The following is a 27,880-nucleotide window of genomic DNA, read 5'->3' on the forward strand; positions in this document are numbered from 1 at the left end:
TATTTTTTTCAATTTACAAAAATAAGGTTCTCTTGGAGGGAGGGAGAGGAAACTTAGGTTGCTTATAGTAAGCAGCAGTGAAGTGGGAAACAGGAGAAATAGCTGTATTTTATCTGGATAGAACTGACCCAGTAAAGCTGATGGAGAGCCTAAAACCATGAAAGGGAACTGGTTTATATTCTGTTTACCAGAACATTTCATAGAAGTAATTCCACAACATCCTACAAAGTGTAATTTGAAAGCAAAAACTACTACGTTTATAAATACTAAAAATACTCCAAATTGCCCCCAAACCAGACTTCACAAGCATGATTTTAAAAATACACCCATGGCCTTCTATAAACGGTGCTGCATATTATAGGGGTTTAGTATTCGGTCCCGATTTTCTTCATACTTCTCTATCATTTTCTGCATGTCATGGTCAGCTCCAATTACCTGGAAAAGAACAAGATGAACATCAGAAACCATTTGCACCATAAAACATGTTTGCTTTTGAGCAAAATACCCCCTGAAGGGTACTACCCCCTGAAGCCAAACCGATGTATTCCTAGAGATCTGTCCCGCCAGCTTTCTGTTCAGAACCAGGCGGTCACTGGAAAGCTCCATGTCTGATGCTGCAGCCACAGCCAACAGGCCACCAAATTCCAGCAAAGAGATGGAAGGCCAGACTTCTATGCTATATGCTATGGATAGCTGGAAACATTTTTCTGAGCTTTTCCTTCTCCAAAGCAGATTTATTTACTTTTACCACTAAATAAAAGTCAATATTTGACAAGTACAACCCTCTGTATGCTTAATTGGTTATAACCACAGAGATACTCACAAGCACTGGGCAGGAAACTTCAAACAGTGTGTGTTTAACGAGCCACTCTTCATAGAGCTGATGAATGGCTTTTAAATATTCCTAGAAAAGAGGCATTCAAGTAACATACATGTCCAGGGATGAAACACACATTTTAATTTTTATACATTGGGTAAGTAGTTAAGAGCTACATATAAAAGCATCAGATATTTCCACTAATGAAAATAAGCATCATTAGGTTTCTGAGCAAAATTAACATATATATGAGTATAAGGTTTTGCTTCATGAAGAACCTCACGAAGACACAGCTTACAGGAGCAGCACAGGGCTTTCAGCTCCTTTTAAGATCAAGAGCCATGTTCCTCTCCCTTAGGTATAATGTGGCTCAATATTTTATAGAGAAAAAGACAACAAAGAGAAGTAAGGATAAAAGGACAAGACTGCAAGGATTATGTACTGAAGGCACTTGCTGTATCAACACACTGTTCTAAAATCCCTGGTTCACTTTCTCCCAGTCTGACTCAGTTTCCTCAGAAAGCACTTCAGCCTGTCATCAACTACTAATGTTTTTCATGGAGACCACTTAACATCTTTCATTCATAACTGCTCCCCCTCACCCTTCAGTAGAGCTGCCAAGTAAGACAATGTCTCTTCAAATCCATTGCAGCAAGGATTTATTCTCCAAGGCAAAATCTCACGTGGCCCAAAATTTAGCTCTTTGCATATACCTTCAACTGCCAATGGCTTCTGCTGAGCTTCCCAACACCAGAGGTACCTTCATAAAACACCGTAGGATTACTCTTAAGTAGACTCATCTCTGGCTAGGCTCTCATTAGGAGAAAACTTGTTTAATGAAGGGCCATTCTGTAAACTGTGACACAGGAAGTGAACGTTCAATTACTAGAGATTATTTTTAAGCAGATTCCCAGACTCAGAGTTTTCAAGACGTTGCTTTTCAGACCCAGGCAGAGATGCTTTTCATGCATAAACATCCTGGCAGTAACAGACAACAGAAAGGGCCCACTTAAATCTTCAGCACCTGCATGCACAGGTATTTGTGCTTCAACTGGGTGCTTTTATGCCATTTAATGAGACAAAGAAATTGCCTTTCTACATCTTGGAGAAGATTAACAGTTGACTAATTCTCCACCTAAAGTGTCAGCTATAGTACACTCATTACTAAAATGTAACACTTGGGAAAGTCAGTGTGGATGATAGAGCATTTCTAAAATATAAATCAGAATGAAATACTCAAGTTCTAGTTTACAGTGCAAACAGCTGCACCACATTTTGGCAACATATACTCAGGATATTATTTTAGTATTTAGATGGGAATCATTATTCTTTTAAAGCTCACTGAAGCCACACATATTGAAGGCACTCCTTACCAGAGGAATGATCTTTTCCTCTTCTCTGCATCTTCTCTTTAACCTCTCATAACAAACTTCAGGAGAAGTCTGCAGATAAACTGTCAAAACAAAAGTTGTAACAGTTAATGGTCAAGGATCAGTTTTAAAAGCAGAGCAGCTGCTTACTTCACAAACTTGGAAGAATCCTGACTTTGGTACCATGCCTGAACCTCCCCTTTGGCGTTACTGTTAGTCAATCCATGAACTGTCCATGAATCCACGCTGTCTGATGCTACACGTTGCAACCACCGTCATACTGAATAATGGGCTTATTTATGACCCAAGAAACAAGAATTGATAGAATCACAGAATCTCAGGGGTTGGAAAGGAGCTCGAGAGATCATCAGGTCCAACCCCCAATTATTTTTTTCTTCCAGTAAGGAAACCCACCCACCAACAGCCCCCTCCAGATCCCATCAAAAGTTTACCTATCAAATCAACCGAAACATCAGTGTTGTTCTGGATCCAGTCGAACCATTCTGTTAGGACAACATAATCCACCTCTGGCATCTTTCCACTGAATAAACACAGAAGTCATTACTCACTGAACAGCATGCACAGATCAATCACAAACTTCTTTTTTTCCACCTGACTAGAATCAGTCCAAATTTACTCCAGCACAGGTGAAGAAAAGCAAGAACACCACTATGCCCTCCTGAAGCATTATTCCTGCAATAGAAAGACTAAATCTTTTTCTTTCCTTTTTCCAAGTACTTTCTGACAAAGTTTCTATTATTAAGTTACAAACATTATTTTTCCCACTACAGTTGAGAAATAATTACTCAACTAAGAAGAAACACATCACCAGGCTGACATCTATACCATAACAACAAGTTAGTGTCGATGGTATTTGATTGCTCAAGTTCTTTATATCAGGGTCTTTTCCACATACACCTGAACTCCTGCAGCACGTGTCACCAGAAAGGCTCAATTTGCTAAGCAGCCCTGACAGAAGCCATGGTAAAGAGCAGTGAAAGAATAATGACACTATGTAAATAAAATTTACTACCACTGTAAGAAATATCTGTGGAAAGAGCACTGAAATATTCAATATACTTCATTTGAACTCTGTATTCAGAAAGCACAGACAATATTGGAGACAACTGTCCCACAGGTATCTCAGTAACAGTAATAAAATACCAAACAGCTCATTTTAAAGCAAGTCTATGGATGTATACTGAACAGAACCACAGCCTGGTTTTTACAGCATCAGAGTTTTCATTTATTACCATATTCCTAAACAATTAAGTATTACTAGTTATACATTGTCTGTCTTCAAAACTGGTGATAGTAACACCTACTCCACCCCCTTTCCTAAATGCTTCTGCAATAGAAGTATCAAAGAGAGATGGGGCTGAGAGGCTCCCGTTTCTTTCCAGCTGAAGCATTAAGATCAGTTGCAGCATTTTAGATCGTGCTGAAGAAACAGATTCCAGAGATTTCTCAGCCTTTCATATCATATTCCCATCTGCTATTCATAGCATCAGCTGCCTTCCAGCTTGCTGTGACAGAGCAAAGTTCTGTCCAACATTTTAGAGTGCTGAAGCCACAAAACTTCTTAGATGCCCTTAAAAATGTTAGTACAAGATTAATATATAAGAGTTGACACAAGCAGACTTAGCTTCACAGAAACAAAGCTCTCAGCCTTGGGGACAAAAACACTTTGTCAACAATGAAGAAAAATAAAAAAGTCAGGAATTAGACCCGAGAAAGACGCTCCAGATCATTCCCACAGCACACAGACTGGGGTAAGTAACGTCTCTCTCTGTGCTTTGCATTTTACTGCGCCTCTCTCAACTCTCAAGGCAGTCCCAGTAACAGGTGAGGCGCTTATGCAGCACGGATGCCACCTCGTGGCACGCAGGCATCCTCCCTGCAGACAAGGGCAAGAAACTGAAACTCCATTAAAACAACAATCCCTTTACACATCGGCCTCTCTGTGTAAGGACAGCATTGTAAACAAACCACAAAAACCCACCAGTGCTGGCTGCTGCTCTACTTAGGTTGTGGCTTTATTCTACTAGTGGGCACTATGTCCATATGCTGCCTCTCCAACAAAGCACTGATGGACTTCACAGACCACTTAGATGCACATTTTTAAACCCAAGCAAGTGAAAAGCTGTCCCCCATACCTTCGATACAGGTTTTCCACAAAGATGTACTTTGCACTGTGAATGGATCGCTCCATCATTCTTATGGGAGAAACCTGCAAAATGAAGCTTGGCAGTCACTGCCTTCTTCACATCTTTCAGCATGGTTGTGTCTTTTCAGGCTTATATTGTACACAGTGTCTTTTACATTATGAGATAGGTAAGATTTTCAGATCTTGTAACAAAAAGAAATTTGCTGGGAGAATGGGAACCAGAAAGAACAAGTATTCTTAATCTCACATATGGTCACTGAGTTACTGAATACCTACATCTCTGATTTGTTACTGACACACAAGTTGCAAAGGTAACTGCAGAAGTGTTCAACTGAGCTGCTGAAGTGAACCAGGGGGACAGAAAAGCTGCAGTCCAGAGCAACAGGGACTATTGCTGCCACCTCCAGGTGTGTTACTGTGTCAACAGCACAGGCCTAACTTCAGAAAAACAATAAACAAGAAAATAGAACTTTTTAAAGAAACAATGTCAAGTGGCAAAGTATTGCTGCCTGTGGCAGTCCTGCACGTGTTCCAACAGCTTCTCTTGGAGAAGAGATTCTCTGACACTCCCTGGCAGCTCTGGCAGAGCTCCTTCCACACCGGTGTTCTGCACATTAATCCCCAGCGAAGCAAGAACTGCTCCAGCAAGGTTCAAGTGGCAAACAGCAGCAAAGCACAGCTTAAAATGTGATGCCCAGGAGATTGTGAATTAATGCTTTCTGCAACAGAGTGAGATTAATAGAAATCTTGAAAAACACCCAAAAAAGCTAATGATTGCATGTGTGGTATCACTATCACATGTGGTACCTCTGCAAGCCTGCCCTGGCAGAAACTTGGAAAATATAACCAGAACAGTCATTAAGACCTAAGTGTGCCACCTAGGATCAGATTTGTAATCAGGGAATGGAAGACTCAGCACAGAATGTAACAAAAGGTGTTTGAAGGAAAGAGAAATTAACAAAACTTAATAAAAAAGCAGAGTGTGTTAATCAATACAGAAAAATTATAAGGGAAAAAAGGATGCAAACCATCTGGAACAAAGCAATAGAGAAATTTAGTGCAAGTACTCTGGATTAACACAAGAAACTGGTTAAACTTCTGCAAGACAGCATGGAACAGCAGAATGAATGCTAACACTGTCTTTAACATTACCTAACGTTTGCCAAAGGTTTGAAACAGCTAAATTTATATAGAGACCAACTACAGGAGTTGGTGATGTGTGACAGCACAGAGACTGGTGCAGGCCTTGCTCACAAGGCTGGTGCAATAAAAGCAGCATTAGCTTGGGGAAGTAAAAGTTCTGAGCAGGTAGAAGGCAGGTGTTTCACCCCAGGGCACACATCAAGCATATCAAATGTTTCTGCACCACAGAATTTCATGCCACAGGAACAAGGAAAGAACACAAACTGCATCTTAACTTTTGGATACACGGTTAAAAGTACTTATTACTCGGAACTGCAGCTAACTCTTCTCTAAATTAAGAGTATGTTTGCTTACCATTGGTCTGGTATGCTGCTCCAACATCGTAAGCTGGATGTAAGTCTGTAATGTTATCCCCCATCTTGATGCATCTTGGTACATTAAGCCCTGGGGTTAGAGATGGAAGCCAGACAGACAGACATTTGGGTAAGTCAAACAGCAAAAAAAGAGAATTTGGTTTATTTCATAAGCTTCTGCACTACAGGATTGCTAAAAGCAGCACAGTAAAACAGCTGACACCAGGTTTGACAAGAATTAAGTGATCATTGGCTCTCCACAACACAGATGTGCCAATTCCAGTCCTGGCCCTTAGAGGCGCTGAGTGGGGCACTTGGAACACTTGCTGAAGTCAAGAGGAGTTAGTTGCTCTGCACCCAGAACAGTCGGGCCGGAGGCACAGCTCACATGTGCCTGTTCAAACATGTCTAGTCATTAAAAATCCCATCTGCCACTCAACCTTTTTTACACCCAGTCCCTCCAGAAATGCACATGCCCACAGGTCTGTCCTTCCTCTTCTCACTGTCCAGGTTCAGAATGAGGAAGCGTTCTGAAGCGCACAGATCGCCCTGACAAGGCGTGACACCGCCAGGCATCCCCTGCCCCTTCACTAACAGGGAAGTAAAGCACCAGCAGCTCCTCCTGGGGGGAATTTATGTTGACCTCTGCTATCAGTAGCCACATCAAATACATGTCTGGGCACGTATGGCTTGAGGTGTAACCACACCACTGTCCTGACAGCAAATTCCACATGAGCTTGAGAACACAGCTGCCCTCTCAGTCAGCATGAGCTTCACAAGGCCATACCAGCAGGAGAGGCTGACACCAGAGCCCCTGCCAACCATCCCAGGGAAAGCATACGTGCAGACACAGTCAGAGCCCTGACTGCTCCCCTGAGCAGTCTGACACTATGATCACACCTTTCATAACAGTTTTGCTGATTGGTAAGAAGTCTCCACGTGTGTCTTTTAAAACAGTAATTGTAGAACTAATTTCTGCCACTTACCAGGATATTATGACCACGAACATTCCTCCACTTAGTCACCGGTTCTGTCAAAACCTTGTTAAAAAGAATCATCCCACATTAAACATCTCTTAGATTGGAAATATGTCTACAAGTCTATAATTTTATTTTAATGAATACTCATTCAGTAAGTCAAGAATATTCAGGACTTGTACTGGAAAGATCATCCTTCTTCAAAAAACCAGCCCTGAATCACATAATACAGGAGATAATAATAATAATTTTAAAAATACAAATATCATTATGCCTCATCTTTATAGCATTTTTAAACCACAAAAAAACCCCACTGGACTGATTACCTACGAAGTCTGGATATCCTTTCACTTTTTTGAGTCAAAATCAGTAAGATGCAAGGGAAAGAAAGGCTTAGCTGAGCACTGACTGCATTTCAATGACCTGCTTATTCCATCACAAATTCATTTCTCAGCATTACACGCGTCAGCAAATGAAGAGATCAGAATGCTATCACACTGATTTTGATTTTTGTGATCTAGCAAGTAGAATTTATTCAAACGTTTTACAAATTAACCAGAAAAGCTTCTACCCTGAATAGGCAAAATGACAAGAGACTTATCTGGTTCAAACAGGGTCTAAAAGTCCCAGGATACTGTAAAAGCAGGCCTAAGAGAATCTGGTAAGCCTGGGAAGTTAACCTGCTCTTTAAAAAATGTTAAAAAATGAGTTTGCTATCCTTTGGGTTAATAGTTATTTACTCCCTAAGGCTACCAAATAACCATCTGGCAAACCAGTATTTCGATGAGGGATCCTAAGACTTCTTATCAAACGTGCTCCCTCCCAGGTCTGCTGGGAAAAGAAATAACAACTCATGTACACAAAATCAATTGCTCACTGAAGTTTGTTCTTGACCTTGCTTAAAACACAGAAAGTCAGCCCTTCTCCTGGTCCTGTTCAAAGCAACATGAAACCAACTACCACAACAGTGTAAGAAATCCACAGAAGCAATTCCAACCAACTTTTCATTTTTAAAAAAAGCTGGGATCTGTTACATGATGTCACTATTTTTACATCACTACTTCTCTGCCTTTGCTTACTGCAAGATACATATCAGATTTAAGTGACAAGAAAGAGCAAACATGCCCACACATGCCCAGCCCACATGGGTTGCAGTGATGTTACAGAGACACAGACTCCAATCCACACCTTTTACTGATGTTTTAGCATCCAGAACTATATGACATATAATCTAAATTTCTCTTCTACAATCTGACTGTACAGAGTTGAGGAAGGGGGGGATAAATATGTGCACTGGCTCATAACCTGCTGCTTCTTTCTCATTAACCTGAGAAAGGACAACTCTTCTAAGCTAACTATCCATTTTGTCAAGATAAGAACGGCTTAATGATGTAAAAAGAGACAAAGAAATGTTCATCCAGTACCTCAATGCTAGTAGTCTGTGCAAAATAATCCAGGCACGTTGTTTTTCCACTTGCAATGTTCCCCTCAATACATACCTGGTGAAAAACAGCATCACCTTTTAAAAAACATGCTACCACATAGTAATAAACAGCTATAAACATAAACATCAACTGCTGCTCCTGCCACAGCCTGCCTCAGAGACTTCAGCTTTGCTTCGGAGGTGAAACAAACGCCAACTGCTGTAACCATTTCAGCAGCCATTCAACAGATGGCTTCAACCTTCAGATGCATTCCTATTTTATTTTCAGGAACCCATGTGTTTAAAATAAACTACAAGAACTTGGTTTTGTCTGTCTTCCAATAATTTGCAGGTTAAAGGAATGAGGTTCTAAACCCAGCAACGTGAGCCCTCGAACTCACAAAAGGCAGAAACCCAACCCCACCGCCAGGCAGGGCTGTACGGGGCAGCTGCAGCACCAGCCTCAAACCAGCACTGTCCCCACAGCAACACCACGCATTCACACTAATCCTTGTGAATTTACTGCGGCTTAGGGAACCAGGCAAGACCTGGTTTGCAGGGAGTGAGACCCAGCAAGGAGCCCACCGCCCGCACAGCCCGCGGCACAACAGCCACGCCCGATGGTGTCGCAGGGTGTGTGTACTCAGACCATCACGTCTTGCAATGTGTGTAGCTTTCTGAACAACGCACAAATACTTACAACCGTCTTCCTATCATCTTCTTTTACCAGGTGTTTATCTAGAAGGGAAACAATGGAAATAAACTGGAGTTACCCAGGAGGTCTGCATCACTGAGCCTCCTAACAGCAGTCCCTCCACAAAGCCGTTAGGCGCTCTGCTGCACGACACCAGCACTTGTTAAATCACGGATCTTTAAGGTTCTAGATAATCGCTGTGTCACGTTACAGACACATCGCGGCCCGCGCTGACCCAGCTGCAGCCCCAGAGCTCTTGTTCTGACAGGACCGGCGGCGAGTGCCGCAGCCCCGCGCCCGGACGCGGGGACATCGGGGCTTTAGGGAGGCCGGGCCCGCTGCACGCCTCCAGACCGAGCCACGTCTCAGAGCTGGACACGCACAAAGCCTGTGAAAGCCGTGGAAGGACGGCCAGAGCCCGCCAGCGCAGGCAGCGTCAGCACCCGGGGCAGGGAAACCCCCGCCCACAGCGCGAGGCCAGGCCCGGCCAGGGCCCGCGCGGGTCTCCAGGGCCGCCGTACAGGGCACCGCGGGCCCTGCTCAGCGCGGAGAGGGCGAGGGGCGTCTGGCTGCGGCTGCCCGGGGAGAGGCTCGGCGCCTCCTCACGCCGCCGCAGTCGCGGGGCACGTTACAAGCAGCGCTCCCCGCCGCCCCCACCACGGAGCCACCGCGCCCCGTCAGCCGGGAACGCGCCCAGGGGCGGCGTCACCTCCCCGGCCGCCGATCCCGCACCGCCCCTCCTGCGGGGTCCCCCCGCCCGCCCGCCCGCGGACTCACAGCCGCCGCCGCTCGGGCCGGGCCGGCAGCGCAGCTCCAGGCCGCCCGCCGAGGAGCCCGCGGCCGCTCCGGCCAGGCAGGCGACGCCCTGCGCACCGACCCCCGGGCCGCGCCGGCTCCAGGCCCCGCGCAGCGCGGCGGACCGCGCGCGGGCCGCGCCCAGCCGCCACATAGCCCATCCCCGCCGGTCCAGCCGCTGCCGGCCGCCCCCGGCCTCGCCCCGCCCACTTCCGCCGCGCGCTCGCTTCCGCCGCCGCCGGAGGAGCAGCCGGTGGGCGGGGTCATGGCGGTGCCGGGTGCGGCGGCGGTCGGCCCGGCTCGGCCCGGCGCCATGGCGACGGTGGACAGCGGCTTCCCGCGCTCCCCGCGGGGGGCTGTGAAGATCGCCCGCACGGTAGGGCCCCCCCGGGGAACGGGGCGGGGCGGGGCCGGGCGTCCCTCCGCGCTGACCCCCGCGGCTCGCTGTCCCCCCTCAGCTGGCCGCCTTCGTTTCGTTCCTCTGCTTCGCTGCCTCCGGCTCCCCCGGCGCGTACACGGCGCTGGCCGTGATGGAGGTGGTGATCACGGCGCTGTTCTTCCTGCTGTACCTGCTGAAGCTGGACAAGAAGCTGAGCTGGCTGTTCTGGCCCCTGGCTGTGAGTACTGCCCGCTGGTCCCCGCCCTGGGCCGTCTGCCGGCCCCGGCATCACTGCCCGGACGGCTCGTGCAGCGGCCGCTCCTCTGATGGGCATCGCGGTGCTTTCCATCCCTCCCCTCCCGGATCAGCCATTCGCTCTCTCGCAAACCCTGCCGGGCGCCCTTGCCTCCCGTTTGCACGGGGGTGCCGCGGCAGCCGCAGGGAAGCGGCAGCAGAAACGCTCGTTTCAGCCTCGAACCACTTGGTGTCACTGCCGGCCCTGCGAGGGTGGCAGGGGCAACAGAGTCATCCCGCTTCCCCAGGAGAGGGGCGGCTTTTCTCAGTCCTTCGCACGCTGGGAGCGATTCGGGTCGTTCACGGGGGTGTATTTCAGAATAAACGCTTTGCCTCCACTGGCCTCTTTAGGATATGTTCAACTCGGTGATTGCAGCGTTGTTCCTCCTCATCGTGTGCCTGTTTGCAGTGATAATCAAGACCAACAAGGGGACGCTGGCTGGAGGGGTAAGTGGGGACAACAGTAATGGGTTTCAGGTCTTAAAGCAGAGGTGACTGGAGCCTCTTGGTATGCTTACACCGTGGCATGGCCATGAGGTAACTCTGTCGTGGAAGAACGTGCCCAGAATTCACAAGCAGGAGTGAACGAGCATTCAGTGTGTCTCACTAAAAAATGTGAATCCTTATTAGTAGTTTAAAGATGTTACTAGACTTAGGAGATACTAATACTGAAAACTCTCACTTTAACTGATTTGAGTAACCTGCATTTGCTTCCATAGCTTGAACTCCTGGGTGGGACACCCCATTGCTCTTCTAGGCCTGGCCAGTTTGGTTGCAGTATTTATTAGAGAGGCGACATGTTAACAGACACGCTGGTTCCTCCTCCTAACATCTACGTTATATTTTCTGACATGAAATGAGGAACTACAGCAGTTGAAGAGGTTTTTTCATACTATGAATATACTGTCGTGTATTTAAGATCAAACCAGTTTAGTGGTTTAAGCAACTGGTATTTTTAATTCAAATTAAAACTAATATAAGCAACATTAATAAGTTTTGAAAGTATTTCAGTGGCCTGAAATACAAGCTAAGCTAAACCATGGCAAGCAAACACAAGGAACACAGAACTTGCCCCAGGAGTTTTTTCAAACTCAGCCTAAGAGCTGAGGAGGTGCAGAGCTGTTGTGCTCACTGGCACTGGCAGCCAAAGCCAAAAGGAGCCTTCCCCTTGAAGTGGCTGCCTGTGCTGGAACACAATCTACATTCTCTGTTGTGAAGTTGGTAGAAATGCAAGTTAGGTTGGAAAAGCAGGAGACTAAGCAGGTAGCTTGGAAAACAAGTTTGGGTAGAGTGTACTACATCTTCAGTGTTGGCAGAAACAGAGTTGCCCCTAGGCCTGTGCTCCTCGGGCACGAGCTGCCTTGAACAGAGCTGGCCTCAGCAGTGCTCCCACTGATCACATCATTCCATTCTAAAACCTGCTTGCCTCACAAAAATGGGGTGTGGGATGCAAGAGCTGAGCCAGTTAGCTCGGTGGCCACTTCACAAACCCGCTTTTCCAGCTGCCTGCCCGAAGTTGTGCATTTTTTAAATACTTACTTACATTTTCTTCAGTTTGCAAGATGTTTCCCATTCAGAGCTTCAGAGGAGAGGGGCAGTGCTTTTGTCCTGCTAGGTTTGTTTCTGCAAACATTGACTTGTCTCCGGGCAGTCCTTCAGGAGACAGAAGGGTTTCCATTTAGGCTAAAGGCATCATCCAGCATAATGCAGCATTAGCTCAGCTTTCAAGGAGAGCACCTCATCTCCAAGGCTTCTGGCAAACTTCAAAGCAAGCAGGTGTGTAGACTGCTGTATGAAATGCTGATGGGACTTCAATATGGATGTCATTTAATTTCTCAGCTGTCTCACATCACACACATATTTAGAAGGCCGGATCTAACTTGGGATGATGTGCTTACTGCTTCTTTGATGAAGGGTAGATGAGTCACTACAGTAGGAGGTAGAGGTTCTAACAGCCTTACTTTTATAGGTGTTTGGTCTTATATTACTTGTTCTCTGCATTGCGGACGCGGCTCTTCTTTCCAAGAAGATCAGCTTTGGCGGACCAAGAGCCAGGACTACTCCTGCAAAATGAGAGTGTCTTTTTAGTAAAAGGACAGTTTCTCCACTGATGACTGTTTATTGTTTTCTTTTAAAGAAATTCAACTTTGAATTTCCATTTTGCAAGTACTGCTACAAGTTTTCTCACGTTTACAACTGTAGTTTCAGTGTTGCAGTTTCACCAGTGTAAGCTTCAGGGAAAATTGTCTTGGTTTTCTAAACATAAGTGCGTTTTTACCTGCGTGAAAACTATTTTCATAATTGTCTGCTTTCTGTAATAAAAAAGAAAATGCAAATGGGTGTAAGTGCATTATTTAACATCACTTATTTTAAGTGCATTGAAAGTACAAGTTACTTGGTCGGATCTGCCAGTAAACATCTGCAGGAGCAGAGTTTTTTCACCCACTTTTGTGTTCTCCATTCCATAGAGCGGTGTCCTGGCTGCTGCCTGCTCCATGCCAGGTGAACCCTTTGCTGCTGTGGGACCTTCTGATCCCAAATTCTCATTTATACACTTAGAATAGTGCCGAGAATAAACCGCACTCTCAGCACGGCCTAAGGCGATCGCGACTGCCCCGCAGTGCAGCGAAGACAGGATGCGACTGAAGCCGTTTGTTACAAGCTGTGTGAGATATTTAAGTGTCTGTGGGGACGGAGGGGTCTCTGCCCAGACAGCCAGCGCTGCCCAAAGCCACGAGCAGGCACCCCCGCCATGGGAGCGAGTTTCAAGCTGACGCGGTGTCAGGGCGGGCAGCACGGCCCCCGCACGCCCCCCGCACGCCCCCCGCAGCCCGGCCGGTGCGTGGAGCGGCCCCGTTGCCCTCGGGCTCCCCGGCCCCCACTTCCCGTCGCCTGGCGCTGCCCCCGAGGGACCTCCCAGCCCACTCCCGCCGCAGCAGCGGGGCCGGGGGCCGGGCCGGGCTGCGGAGCCGCCCCGAGCGCGCGGCCGCCACCCCCCAGATTTGGGGATGCTGAAACTTTTTTTCGCGTTTCCGCAGTGTCACGATTTCCGCTTCCCTCCTTCAAAAAAACACAGAACCCCCGCACCCCACCCGCGCGGCCGCGCTCCCCGCCAGCCCAGCCATGGACGAGCCCGAGCCCGAGCCCGAGCCCGCGGGGGACGCCGCGCCGCCGCCCGGGCTGCGCTCGGTCCTGCCCCCCCGGGAGTTCCTCTGCTCCCGCAAGGGGCAGCTGCTCCTCGCGGAGTCGGTAAGCGCGGGGGCGGCCCCGGGCCGGGGGCCGGGCGGAGCGGCGGCGCGGGGCGCGCAGGGATTTGGGGGCGGAGGGAGGGGGGGGCGCAGGGCTGCCGGGGGGCGCGGGAGCGCGAGTGTGTCCCGTTGCGCGGCGGTCAGCGCGGGAGACGGGCGGCGTGGGCCGGCCCCGGCGCTCGGGGAACCTTCCCCGGGCCGCCCGGCCGCAGCGCGGTGGCAGCCGAGGGGACACGGGGAGCAGCCGTACTTACCTGGGGCAAGCGGGTTCGCTGGGGCGGGCAGAGCACGTTGGGGAGCCAAGATACTCGTCAGGCAAAGCTTCCCGCGCCCTCGCCCCTGCGTCCCGGGTGCGGGAACCCCTCTGCGGTTACAGGGGGCTGTGACTTCGCTCTGACCTGTCTGCAGGGCGAAGCCAAGTCACTGCCACTGACCTGACTGGCAGAGTCTCCCAGGTCCATCAGGGAGACACGGCTCACAAGGCAGCTTGGGCTGAGCACACAAAGAAAGATCTAATTCCTAAATAACCGATGTGTGTCATCATAGAGGGGACCGTGGTCTCCCAACTTTTGTCCTGAGCCCTCTAAAGACCGCATTTGTCCCCGACCTCACAGCACACGCCTGCTCCCTGCCACGGAGCCGGTTAGCTCTGTGAAAGCACATCAGCATCGAGCTGAGCGCGGCCATGGCAGCACCACACACACTGTGGTTTTCCTTAGGTCCGAGTTCTGGACACACACCTTGGATTGTTGGTGTAACACTTTCTGGTATCTTACTAGTAAAGGCTTCAAGCCTGACAGATGAAACAGTCCCCTCCTGGTAGGGGAAAAGAAAGCTCACCCCATGGACAGTGTGCGTTTGACAATCAAAAGTGAAATCTTAAGAGGAAGTTAGATGATTGAAATTAGACCTTCAACATCATTTATACTGGAAATACAGAAAGATTTAAACACTGAGTTCTCTGTAATCGTAGCTGGAGCTCTCACAACAGGCATTCAAATATCGGGACAGCCCAAACATAGCCAAGTCCTTGGAGTGCTCTTCAGATGTGTGAGGGGTCTCTGGCTACCCAGAGATAGCTCAGAGACAGAAACAAGGACAGGAATGAGCAGAAGGTGGCAGTGCCATCAGGCTCCTTGAGCAGCCCTTCTACCAGCCCTGTGAGTTCAGGAGGTTGTGAGCACTGCTCTGTGGCAGGCAGAGAGGGAACAGCCATGGGATGCAAGGCTGGCTTTGGGAGCCAAAAGACATTCATTCAGGAGATGATGGTGGCTTCTGCGGCAGGGAACGTGAGCCTTGGGCTGGGCAGCACCAGGCCATGGGCTCTACCAGCTCCCCCGAAAACGACACAGTAATTCCAGGTCCACCACCACTGACACAGCTGCACTTATGTAATTACAAACCCACACGGTGAGAAGATACCAAAGTCCAACTAACTTCGCTCCTTTGGCATGTATTTTTGTTATATACTGTAACTTCCTACACCAGTTTACAGCCAGTAAATTATGCCTTTCAGACAGCCTGGCCTTCTAACATATCTGAATGATGACATATTTGAGGAATACTGTTCTGGTCATGGGATCAGACTCACCCTTTTGTTGTCATAGAGAAGTACTGATTACGCCTCCTTGGACTAATAAAAACTGCTCTGTCTTGACAAAACAGGGATTTATCCTCTGTAAGGCCACTCAGGGCTTCCTGAGAGTTTGGCTGGCTGAAAGCAGCTCTGAAGTCCCATCTGCTGAAGCTGCAGCAAAGGTTTCTGTGTGCTCCTTGCAGGCCAGCCCACGTCCTTACAACGTCGTTTTCTGGCAGAGGCAGAGGGGAGGCAGCAGTAGTTTCTCTCTAGTTGTCTCAGCCTTGGCAGAAGAAATCCTTGGACAGCACAGGCCCCAGAATAAATCCAGTCTGTATACAATTAGAGAAATGCAGTGCCAGATAATTGAAGATGATTCCAAGTGGAATTTATCATAATTTAAATCTGTGTTTCATCCTTAGCTTTGTATATCTTGTCTTGAATGTTTGATTTTTCCTCTTTGACACAGAACTAACGTGGGGTGGGGTTAGGTTCTGCATAAATGTATGCAAATTATATTCATGGGATTCAGATTCTCAATGTCTTTTGATCAGAAACAAAATGGTGTCTCATTATTGTTTCCTAATATCTCTGTGACATCATTATTTGGCAGCATGGCAAGTCATGAGAAACACACTTTATTTCTCTGCCTTTAAGGCCATGCAAATACTGGCATCTCTGCAGGTAGACAGGGGGTCTCTGCTCGGCTGCTGGAAGTGCCAAGTCAGGTTTTTCAACATTCAAAAACCAAACCACCATATATGGCAAATGTGTAACACCAACAAAGCCAGAAACAGCTTGCAAACCTTTCTCAGCTGGGGTAGATGGTTATACTTCTCCTTTCAGTCCAGGGCAGGAAGGGAACAGGAGTTGGCTTCAGCGCATTCCCTCAGCCTGCTGACCGTGCTGGCTGTGAGCTTGGTGGCAGCAGCCTCCCTCAGAAGTGTTGTATTGCCCAGTAGAAGTGGGCAAACGGTGGGTTCAGCTGCTGTAAGTCACAGCAGATGACTCAGACCTTGTAAATTGGGGTAAGAGCTGCATTCACACCAGCCTGTTCCCTTCCAGAGGCGGCTGGGAGCCTGGTGCCCACAGCACAGCTCAGGGCGTCCCAGGGACAGTGGCACAGCAGAGCAGGGGCTTTGTTCTGATTGAAGGAAACTGCTACAGGCACTTTGCAAAAATAACATTTTTGCCCGTTTTCACGTGGAGTGAGGACAGATCTTCACTGTGTCCAGGAGTAACTTCGCTGTCAGCACGAGAACCGCTCTGTGGGCTGTCAGGTCTGGGCACTCTAGGGCTTCCTCCAGAACAAGTTAGGCTGGTGATGAAGCTGATTACTGCTAGAAGCTTAATTACAATCTCAGATTTTATTCAGAGAAGGAAGCCTGTCTCTCCCCCCACCTTCTTTCTCCTTTTGATCTCCTGTCTTATTAATTTTTTATTCCACCTGGGATAGCTATACCTCTGCCAAGAAGCAGCAACATCAAGCACATGTACAAGCTTTGCTGTTGCCCTGATCCTATTTATCCTGTCTTGCTCCTCCACTTCCTAATCACTGTTTTTTATCTGTCAGATTGTGGGGCTTTTCTTTTTCCCCCCTTCTATTTTCTCCCCATACCATTATTTCTTTCAGATGTCTTTAACACTGTTCTTCCCTTAAGCTACTAATTTTTCCTAACTATTCAAGTTACTATCCTGAAGGTCAGCATCTCATCTACACTCTTTTCCTCACACTCAAGAGATGCATTTTTCAGTTCCCTCTGTCCTGTGTTGGAACCTTTTAACAGCCACTCCCATACCTGCCACTGGAAACTCTCCAGACACGATTCACATTTACACATCCTGCTGCTCCCCCCAGCTGTTTCGGTCAAGCTTTTGCATTTGTCCTGGTGGCTGCTGTAATTGGCATCTCCTCAGTCCCTTGAAGGCAGCATGCAGTAGCACTACATATTTTTTGTATTAAAAACATTGTATGGGTATGGAAGGATGACCTCTAGAAGGCTGTGTCATTGTTCTGGTGACACAAAGGATGTAGAAACCACTGTGCCTGCTTTTTTCCTCATTTCCTGCCTTCTGTCTGTTCAAGCCTTCTCTGAACTGACCTTCACAGCTGAAACTTCCAGCTGCTCTGTGTAAAACCTCCTTCAGAGATGACCCCTGTGCCTTTCTCTGGGTCTACAGCCAGAAGGTGGGTGGCCCTTGCAGCTCATTCCAGAGAATCAAGAACTTCACTTCCAAGACAAGTAGGATGGAGAGCTGGCCAAGTGGTCAGCTTTCCCTTCCAACAAACAATAACACAACACACTCTTGTCCAAGAGAGCTCACTTCTAAAATGTATAAGCAAGCCTGGTTTTCAGCAGAGAGGAAAGGAGCAGCAAGCACTTGAGGGCACGGGGCAGCGAGCAGAGGCTGCTGGCTGCAATGATGTCAGCTGCTTCCTGGCACTTGCATCACCCCCGGCAGGCTGCAGCTCTGTTCTCCCTGCGCAGAGGACACAAACACTTAGTGCTCTGCTGTGACCTCAGTACTTCAGCAGTCCTCCCTCCCTCTCTCTGAGGGGGAACAGCAGTCTCTAACCATTGTAACTTCTTGTTTAAATTGCAAACTGGCTGTGTGATAAAGTGTAACTTCATTACGCCAATTTAAGAAGCCTGGCAACACAGTATTCAGTAATAATTGCATGGGAGAAAGTTACTTTTTGAAATACAAAAGAAAATCCTTTTACAAAGTAATATATAATAGTTCTTTCTCTGTCGTGTATATTCCCATTCCAACAAACAGGAGCAGAATGAAGAGTCAGGCCTCCTTTTTGCCTCTTTCTGCCAGGGTATTTTTATAGTCTCACCACTGCCAGATTAGAGAAGACCCTGCTCTGTTGCTGGCTGCACGAGTGCTTCACACCAAAGCATTCCTCCAGTCAGGCTGGCAGCAACCACACCAACCTGTCGACAGCAGCGTGGCAACAACTCAGGCTGCTCGCTGCTGCCAGCGCCCAGGGTGTAATCCCAAAGGGAAAAAAGACCCCCTGCATAACAATAAAAATGGATAACATTGATAAAGATGACATTTTTTCCCCTCCCAGAGGAGCATTTCTCCTGGAGGCTGAAAGTGCCAGAAGTGAACTTGCAGCAGCACTGAGCCTCAGGAACTTCCTCTCCAGCTGTCCGGGGGCTGTGAGCACAGACACAGAGCTGACAGGATCCCACCACCCGCCCTTTCCCTGCAATCACTCTTACACACACAGCTTCAGGAGGAAAGGTGTGAAAGGTGTGATGGGCAGTGGAGCACGTGACCTTCTGAGGGTTGCTTTTGAGCTTCCATTTTTTAGAGCAGCTTTGGGTCTGCCAGGTGTTTGTCTCAAAAGCCTGCAGCCTGCAGAAGGAACTCGGTGTTTGTTACTGCTGGGTACAGTCTGGCACACCAGTGCTTGCACTGTGGGAGAGATGTGTGCTTTTGAACTGACACATTTTTAGAGGACACCCAATGCTGCAGCAGCACTGCAGTTAAGCGGTCAGACAGGGTAACAAGTTGCCTGCTCTGTGTCACACTTCAGAAAAGGCTGCAGCTGCCAATATCCTGTACTGCACAGGGAGTCCATGTGTGCCACCTGTCAGAAGAGGAAAGGAGCTCTACACAGAGAGCAGTAAGAAACAGGTCTAAAGCCAACAGCTCTTTGGGCTCTTGCATTACACGGGCATTAAAATCCACACCAGGGCTGCGACATTGCCACCAGGCAGGCAGGAGAAAACCACAGAACAAGCTGTAGCACCATCTGTCACCTGACAGACTGCAGGCACCTCCTCTCTTTTGTTGCTCTTGCTCTCTAATGTCTGCCTGCCTCCCCTTCCAGCATCCTCCAGCCTCTCCTCAGTGAAGACTCCAGCATCTACTGTATTCCAGACATTCATTCTCCAAATGTGAGCTGTTCTTTTATAGGAGTGACAAGGACCTGTTGGAGCAGGTTCAGAGAGGGGCACAAAAATGATCAGAGTGCTGGAGCTACAAGGAAAGGCTGAGTTGGGATTGTTCAGCCTGGAGAAGGGAAGGCTCCAGGGAGACAAGGGCAGGGCGTGATAGGACAAGGGGTAATGGCTTTGAACTGGAAGGCGGCAGATTCAGAGTAGATACAATGAGGAAATGTTTTTACAATGAGGGTGATATAACTGGAAGAGGTTGAGGTAGGTGGTAGATGTCCCATCCCTGGAAACATTCAAGGTCAGGCTGGATGGGCCTCTGAGCAACCTGATGTAGCTGAAGATGTCCCTGCTCACTGCAGGGAGGCATTGGACTAGATGACCTTTAAAAGTCCCTTCCAACCCAAACTGTTCTGTGATTGTATCTCACATGTAACACTCCTTGTCCATTTCAGGCTCTGAATACCAAAACAAGGAATGATGCCTAATCAGAGAGCAATTATCACACTTCATGTGAGATTCTTTCCCTTTTGCTACTGTAATCAATAATCCACTGAGATCAGGGGACTTCTTGCAAGGGAAGGGACTTATTTTTCTTGTGCCCTTGACATGCCCTTCCTGTGCTCAACAGGATGCTGACAAGCTGAGTCAGGAGCGGAGAACTAGGACGGGCTGCGCTCAGGACCACCACTCAAGGTGATAGTGATGGCCAGAGTGTAGTTGGTGTTCACAGGGGCTGAAGAACAGACAGCAGGAGAGTGCTGTGATCCTATCAATAACTGAGGGGTTGGTCTGTGCCACTAACCAGCCTGTTAATTAGCTTTTAAAATGGACAACTAATATTTCCCCAGATGGCAGCTTCTCCAGATGGGGCCAGATTAGAAACCTGAAATGCTCACCCTTTTGCCTCTTCACAAGCCTGCCTTGCACTCCAGCAGGAATCCTGCTGGCACTCCAGCCCAGAGGAGCAGGAGCCCCTTGGCATGCTCTTGCCACAAAACAAGTTTCTGTTTGCACCCCAAACCACGTCACAGCAGGGCCTGGGGCACTGCACAGTGTTTCAAACCACACAGGGTTTGAAAGCCATCAGGGCAGGGGAAGACAGCTGGAACCTACAGTCACACAAATCACCATAAGGCTGGTCTTAAGGGAACACAAGAGCTCTTTGTTCCACCTAATAGTTAACAATTCTGACAGAAACGCTTCTCTGCATGAAGGCAGACAGCCCAGGAGTCACCATCAAATGGATTCGAGATCAAAGTGATCTCTGCTGTGCATCATCAACTTACGCATGTGAAACTTGCCTCCCCGCCTCCCCTCGCTGCCACAGTGTGATGTATCAGGCAACACCACGTTTAATTCTTTTCTAAGAGCCCTACCAAGTGCAGTTCAGGTGTAACGTTCTGCTCTTCAAAGGGGGCTGGTCGGACCTATCCTGAATGCGACTCCTCCCTGCTGCCCATTGTCCCCATGCACTCCTCTGTGTGATAGCTCAGCCATCACACACACTTTCCTTTATCCAGAAGGAGGAAGTGATTTATTTTTAAACCAAGAAAACATGAAGCCACATCTAAATTATGTTCCACAGACATGAGTGAAGCAGATTAACAAAGCTGAAGTCTAGTCCCTTTTGGTTTTATTCCATGGTGGTTGGATAGGAACATGGGATATGGAAGGGAGGGAGGGAAAGAGGGAGGCAGGGAGGAAGAGTCCTCTCTCCTCTAAGCAGTTTTTAAGTTGTTATCTCCTCTTCAAACAGTGCTTATCACTTTTCATTCACAGAAATAAAATACGGCGTTAAGGATAAGTTAGAGCCAACAAGTTCCCCCCACTATTTAAATACTCAAGAAAAACACCTACACAAAGGCTGTGTGAGCAATAAACAAGTAATAATGGAATAAATAACAGGCACAGGCCTCCATGCAGAGGTGAACTTTGTCTTATCTCATGATACCAGATCAGTTTCTTACAGCCCAATGAAACAAGATCAAAGCACATTTTAAGGTAAATATAGTATCTTACTAAAAATGACACATCCTCTCAAACTTGGCCACCCAGTCCTAATATGCTATAAAACAACATGCTCCAGTTATTAGCATCCTGGTCAAGAATTGACTTCTTTCCCCAAAAACCAGTCAAGTAGAGGCATGTTAATTAAGAAATTATTTCAGTAAGATTGAACTGCTAAATTGTCCCCTAAACCTAGAAGTGCTTTTTTGAGACATGGATTTGAGGATTAACTGACCTCTCATAGGAGTCATTACTAATTACTTACAAGAGCCTTATCGTTCAAATGTAGTAATGTGGGATTTTGTTTTTTTGATACACAGGTGGTCCCCAGGAACACCTGGGAACAGCAAGCAAATAAATCCACAGGTTTGAAATGTAACAAGGCAAATGCATTGATCATCCCAAAGAAACATTTATGCTTTTCAAGAAGCCACATATGCCTTCAGATGTGCCATGGGGGGGAAATAATACATCTATTTTAGTACTAAATGAGTGAGAATGTCAGTGTCCCAGTTCAGAATGTCCTTGCAATCAAATGCCTGAGCAGTACCTACTGCTACGGTGACAGAACCATCTCTGAGCATTGCTAAGGCAGAGATTTGCCTCCCAGAGGAAAGGCTGAATAGAGCAGCTCAGATGTAAACTACCCCATCATCCTCAGGCTTGCAGAAAGTGTTCTATTCAGTATGCTAGCTACTTTATTTTAAGACAATTTGAAGAAAAGAACCACCAGTTGCTACATGAGACAGGAGAGCTGGAGCCTCTTCTCGGAGGTGACCAATTCCCAGTACATCATTTAAAGATTTATGAAGTTTCTCTGCGGTTCCCTCACCTCCCCCTTTCACAGGCTGAGCAGTGACAGTCCAGGAGTGGAGCACAGCACTTTGGTACTGTCTGATTTAGGTAAAAGTGCATTTTCTTTAGCCGTTTTCACACTGTGAAACTGTTTTGAGCCATAAACTATATTCTGAAGGTATTTTAATTGAATGGGAAAACAAATGCTGCTTTTATTATTGTGTAGAGCTAGGAAACACGATGGAGATAAAACAAATCCATGGAGTTATCTATCCTGTAACTCTCTGAAACAGCTGTCTGCGCTGGAAAACCAGAGCCAGAGATTTCCAGGAGCCACTGAATAATTAATTCTCAGCTCTTCTCTACCCATCAACAGCAGACTTTTTTCTTTCAGCTCTACACTTCAAGATGATAAATCCTCAGTTACTTTGGGCTGTCTGAGCAATGATTTGGATTTCATATGAGAGCTGTCACAGTTGAGAGGTTAGAGCTCTGTTCGCTCAGCAGTGCTCCACTCTCTTCAGAATTATGTTGTCAGAACTGTTTACAACCCAGAGCAAATTACTGACTCAGAGAGGTGCAAATCCACTGCGCTCTCCGGAAAGGCGATTTCACACACATTGAAATAAATTCCATTACTGTAGATTTATTCCAAGCTAAACAAGAAAATTCATTTGGCCCAAGAAAAAAGAAAAAGAAAAAAAAAGGGGGGAAAAAAATAGGCAGGCAGGAGCCAAGATCTGGCAGCAGCAGCAGCACTGACAGAAATCACAAGGAGAGGAACGATCCAAAGCTGCTCAGCTGCCCGAGGCTCTGCTATTCCATGTGAATAACTTGAGTTTTCCCTTTACTGTAGGTGCTGTCATTTATCATCTTTATCTGCTACACTGCATCTCTAGCTGCCTCTTTCATGATGGCACCACTCCTGGAGTTTCTGCTGGCGCTGTTCCTTTTTTTTGCCTACGCCTTCAAACTTAATGAGAAGTTTAAAGGGCTCTACTGGCCTTTGACGGTAAGCAAAGTGTGCAACATAGACACAGAGACTTAATTGCACAGTATAACACGAATAAAAGGCACTACACAGGAATTACAGCTGACTTAACCACTCACCCCATTGTTAGAAACCTGCCTGTATTGCCTGCCACCCAAAAGGTCCCAAACTGCTCTTTAAACTATTCCTAGTTTAAAGTAGTACTACATCCTGTACCTTTCTTGGTGCTGGTGCAGAGCATGGTCTTATTAAAACACAGGACTTACGCTAGATTCCAGGCAAATGGCTTAGGTCTGGATCTTCAGATGCAACATCAGCTCAAGTCTGATCACTGCTGGGACCTCCTTAATATTGCCGCCCTTACAAATGGGGAAGCTGAGGCTGTAGTAATGCCTATCCGTTAGTACATTGTTTTAAAATTCTCAGGGAAGTGCTGCTGAGCTGCAGAGTCACACTCCGTGCAGACACACAGCTAGTTTTGCTAGGGGGGGAGCCCTGCGCCCCTTGCCCGCAGATGCTCACTCACAGGAAAGGAACCCAGTGGCTGGCTGTCGGGAGGCCCCAGGCTTGTGGCCACGGGCCACTGCTGCTCAGCGGCCACGGGATGTCTCTGTTGCTTCAGACACAGACTGCAAAGGCAGCGTTTGTCTAGCAGCACAAATCCTTACAACCATCTGGATTCTCTTTCGGTACAGCCCAGTGACAGTTCATCACTGTGAATTAGAGCTCCTAATGTATAAAACCACATGAGCAAGGCCAGCGGTGGGTACCAGAGAAGCCAGTTGGACTGTGACAGTTGACATGGTTTTCAAGCAGCAATCTCAGTTCCATCATTTCTGTTTTCTACTTGCATCTGATTCCAGCACTGGGACAAAAAAAAAGCACTTGTATGTTTATTATGCCACTGCCACAGCACACTCCAGCCACAGAATGTAGGTAACTGACCTCATCCTGACTTCAGGAGAGTCGAGCTTCCTGCAGGATTTGTGCTTTGAGACAGTGTCTTGTTCACCCATCTATTCTGAAAAGACAGATCTAATAGTCAGCAGAGGTCAAGATACCATTACTCCAGCTCACATGTTTTACACATGCCCTAGGAATCACCTCTTCATTTAACATACAGTTCAGAGACACTGCTGCTCAAGCACAACACTGCTTATGTTACAGGGCACGGAGCTGCAGTCTCAGCCACAAAAGCACCTATTTCCATGATGGCAACAGGTATATTCAGGACAGGCTTCCTGTTGGGAGTTACAGAATTGTAAACACTGAAAGTGTTTGGTTCCTACAGACAGGCCTGTTTCTAACCAGAGACGCCCGTTCCCCGTGGGAACTGATACGCTCCTCCAGAGCCTCTGGTACTGCCAAGTTCTGCTTAAGGATGGGACTTCCTCAGGCAGTTCAAACGGTTCTTCCACTAGACCCTGAGCTGTGCTGCAAGTTAAACACCACAGGAAGATGGCCCTTCTCAGCCTGAAGAGGGGTCTGCCTGACAGACACATCTTAAAAGTAGGATTTTTACTGACACCGCTAAGAGTGGAAACTTATCCCAAGATACCTGTCATCTCCTGTTTAAAAACCCTTCCCAGATGGGGAAGCCATGCACTAGGACCACAGCCACTGACACAGCAACTAAGTTCTCTGAAATCATTTTACAGGAGTTTGTAACTGGCATTACATGACTGTTCTGAGAATGCAACCTTGCTTCTTCTACAGGATTTCCTGCGGTGTGTCACTGCTGCCATTATTTACTTTGCCATTTCAATTGCTGCTGTCTCAAAATACAACGACGGAGCATCTAAAGCAGGAGGGGTAAGTGGAGGCAAGCTTCCCTCTTAGGTATTTTGGCAAATGGCATACGGATGTACTTCAGAAGCAATTCCATTTTGACCCCCATTGCAGCAAGCAGAAGTTTCTTCAGTTAACTGAGAGTTAGATCTGCCTAAAGGAAGGCAGAAACCGTCAGTTATTTAAAAAAACCAGGTTTTGAATCAATGAATAGTTTTTCATCCTAACAGCGCTGCTCAGTGTTAACCATACTGCCCAGGGGAGGCATGTATTCTCCTTTTATAATTTCACCCTCTGTGCAGGGAAGATAAACTTCTCTGTTCCTGCAAAGACAGGAAGATCCTTGAATACAGGGAGTAATAATAAAAAAGCAATCAAACCTGTAATACTAAGGACAGTCTAAATTAAGTCATTTCAACATCCTGCCTCCACTGCTTAATTCTAATTGGATAAGCTGAAACAAGAGCAGTGTCATTTTACCTTCCAGTGTACGGAGTGCCCAGGAAAGAGCCTTTGTCATCAGCATTTTATATTCAGAAATAAGATACAGCCTCTCCATATGCAATGTGACTCTAAGCATCAATCATGTATGCAACATAAATAAAATGTGCATAACATTTTTAAAAGATAGGGAAGAGCAATACCCAGTAGTGCCAGCCAGTAACTCTTACCAAACCATCCCAACTCGTACACAATTTCAAGACAAAGATCTTGTCTTAATCTTTGTCATTCAGTTTAGACAGAGAGCAATGCAACACAGCATTTACTGCTCAGACTGAAACCCTGCCTGTTCTTGCCACACTGCTGCTTCCTTGACACTGAAGTAGGTAACCCAGCATCATTTTATGTCAACCTGGTTCACTCTTCAATATATCTGCTTCCTTGCAAAACAGTAAAAAAAAAAACAAAAACAAACAAACCAAAAAAACCCCAACAAAAGTTAAACTTCCAGAGAAATCAAGGTAAAGAGATGCCCTGGGATGGTGGAAGTGGAGGTTATGTTCTTCTGCAGCTCCTGGCACAGAGCAGTGCTGATGCTCAGAATGCAGCCAGAGCATGATGCAGCCTGGGGAATGGCTAAGGACACATCTGATAGAGCAACTGCGGGGATAGTCACTCAGGCTCCCAAACTGGCTGTGATTTATTTAATGCCAGTGGGTCATAGGACACTTCCCTTTCCTGTTTTTTGTTGTGCTTTATTTTTAGAAAGGCACAGGCCAAAAATAAATACATAAATAAAAAACCAGAAAAAACCCCAAGCCCAAGTCTTCTTAAAGACTTTTTTCTTATGTCAGGCTTATTTTGGTTTGCCACTGATGGACCAGAACTGTTGCTAAAGGTGTATTATTTTGCCATTTTAGGTGTTTGGATTTGTAGCCACCATAGTGTATGCCATTGATTTCTACATAACCTTCAATGACCTGGTTGCTTTCCTCAAGCAAGGCAGTTCTGATTCCACCGACGAGCGCAAGTCAGAAGGTAGGTGCAACTCCCCAGTTTGGTTATACAGGGACACAACATGAGATTTTCTTCTCCATTTCACCCTTCACAGGAGAGCAAAAGCACTCACTCAGTTACAGCAGTTTCTCTTCTTGGCTACCTTTGTTTTCTACACCACAAGTATGCTGAATGATGAAGCTGCTCAGTCTTAATACAAGTGGAATTTCAGTGATTTATCAGGATAACTACCAAGCCAGCAGTGTGAAGCTTCTCAGTTTTGTGCCCTCTAACTCTGAAAGGCCCCAAAGTCAATTACAGAAATTACTGTGCAGCACAGACTTTTTTTTTCCCATCAGGATGTCTTACTTTAAACTTACTAATTAATGTCCATTAACCCACAGTCTTTTATGTTCAATAGTGCTTTTCCCTATGATCTCTATCATGATCACCTCTTGCTCAGGGTCAAACTTTGACCATCTGTGGGCAAACAGCCTTGAGATCCAAGGGCCACAGCAGACAATTACCAAGATTATTAGTAAATTTCCTTCTCAAATAGGAGGTACAGTCTACTTCAAGTCAGACAGATCCGCTTCAGCAATGATAAAAAGAGGGACCCACTGTTGGGAGTTCAAACCCATTTCAAGTCAGGGCACAAGCAGCTGTTTTGCAGTACTCAGGAGCCCAAGTCTGGCATCGTGCCCCTGTTACTACCTCTTGCACCCACAAGACGACAGGCTGCTCCACACTTAAAAACAAATCGCAAACCCACCCAAAAACATCCCCCACAGAAACAAAACCCATAAAAGCCCTAAAAAACAAACACCCAAGATGTGCAGAGAATCCTAGAAGGTACATAAAAATGCTAAGTCTCTTCTAGGTTATTTTAGTAGACTGCTAAATGTTTTGCAAGCTCTAAGCCAAAAAGAGAGACAAAGAAGAATTAAAGGAACTGATCATCGGAAACAGGCTGACTAAAAACTGTTCATCCTCACAAACTGAACAGACCACAAGATCAGGTGACAAGGGTACAAAATTAGGCTGAAGATTAAATCTCATCTCCCTGGAGATGGAGAGAAATACTTACAAACACGGAGTCACACAGCTTTGTGTCAATGCCCTGACCACGCAAGGAGGGCTGCGCCTTGCAGCGCTCTTCCTCTAGCACCAGACTAACATTCATGCTGGGCGTCTCTGCTGCTGAGCCCAAAAGTCCCTTGCTTCCTTGCACGCTGAATCCCAAGCTGGGGCAAGATGTACCTCTGTAGGCCAACTGGGGTTTCCTAATGTCCTGAAGTTTCTGATTTTGGGATACGTTTAACTGGCAGTGTGTAACCGTGACCCACAGCAAGCAGCAATTCTCTAGTACAGGAAGCATGTCTTCAGCAGACTTCCTCTTGCTTGTCATACTAACAGCATCTCTGCAACTTCTTTCACATGAACTGTTATCTACATTGCAGTGGTGTAAGTGCCTCTCAGCAGCATTTCTCAAGTCCTTTGAAACACCATTTAAAGCTCCATCATGTCTGAACCATCATTTTAAACGCTTTTTTCCTAAGTACGCCACATCCTTTGAAGCAGACACCTGCCAAAGAGCAGCATCTATCTCCCAGCAAGAGGTAAAGCTGACAGAGATTGCCAGGTTTTATTTCCATTATGGCTCCTTGTTTTAAATTTCAGATGAAAACTCGGATTCCGACTCAGACTGA

General features: G+C 46.9%; 3 protein-coding genes across 3 annotated transcripts; 2 read left to right on the top strand and 1 right to left on the bottom strand.

Moving 5' to 3' along the window:
- Window positions 1-229: 229 nt before the first annotated feature.
- Window positions 230-9,893, bottom strand: TK2 (thymidine kinase 2; the record flags this gene model as incomplete). Its single annotated transcript, XM_084270226.1, has 10 exons — window positions 230-435; window positions 824-904; window positions 2,191-2,270; window positions 2,640-2,728; window positions 4,344-4,417; window positions 5,852-5,941; window positions 6,837-6,890; window positions 8,252-8,326; window positions 8,951-8,988; window positions 9,722-9,893. 10 exons carry the CDS (start codon window positions 9,891-9,893, stop codon window positions 337-339), a joined length of 852 nt encoding a protein of 283 aa, XP_084126352.1. The 3' UTR covers window positions 230-336.
- Window positions 9,894-9,990: 97 nt separating this feature from the next.
- Window positions 9,991-12,736, top strand: LOC311196637 (uncharacterized protein). Its single transcript, XM_084270234.1, has 4 exons — window positions 9,991-10,115; window positions 10,198-10,356; window positions 10,764-10,859; window positions 12,382-12,736. The coding sequence occupies exons 1-4, from the start codon at window positions 10,005-10,007 to the stop codon at window positions 12,484-12,486; spliced, it is 471 nt and encodes a 156-aa protein (XP_084126360.1). The 5' UTR covers window positions 9,991-10,004; the 3' UTR covers window positions 12,487-12,736.
- Window positions 12,737-13,535: 799 nt separating this feature from the next.
- CMTM3 (CKLF like MARVEL transmembrane domain containing 3) lies at window positions 13,536-27,880 on the top strand (the record flags this gene model as incomplete). Its single annotated transcript, XM_084270042.1, has 5 exons — window positions 13,536-13,661; window positions 22,812-22,967; window positions 24,663-24,758; window positions 26,096-26,213; window positions 27,852-27,880. 5 exons carry the CDS (start codon window positions 13,536-13,538, stop codon window positions 27,878-27,880), a joined length of 525 nt encoding a protein of 174 aa, XP_084126168.1.

Source organism: Gallinula chloropus (genome assembly GCF_964237585.1).
Source record: "Gallinula chloropus genome assembly, chromosome: 13".
Lineage (NCBI taxonomy): Eukaryota > Metazoa > Chordata > Aves > Gruiformes > Rallidae > Gallinula > Gallinula chloropus.

Coding starts and splice junctions, on each gene's coding strand:
- LOC311196637 (XM_084270234.1), top strand. CDS start 10,005: ATGGCGGTGCCGGGTGCGGCGGCGGTCGGCCCGGCTCGGCCCGGCGCC. Junction 10,357..10,763: donor GGCTGTTCTGGCCCCTGGCT/GTGAGTACTGCC, acceptor TGGCCTCTTTAG/GATATGTTCAACTCGGTGAT. Junction 10,860..12,381: donor AGGGGACGCTGGCTGGAGGG/GTAAGTGGGGAC, acceptor TTACTTTTATAG/GTGTTTGGTCTTATATTACT.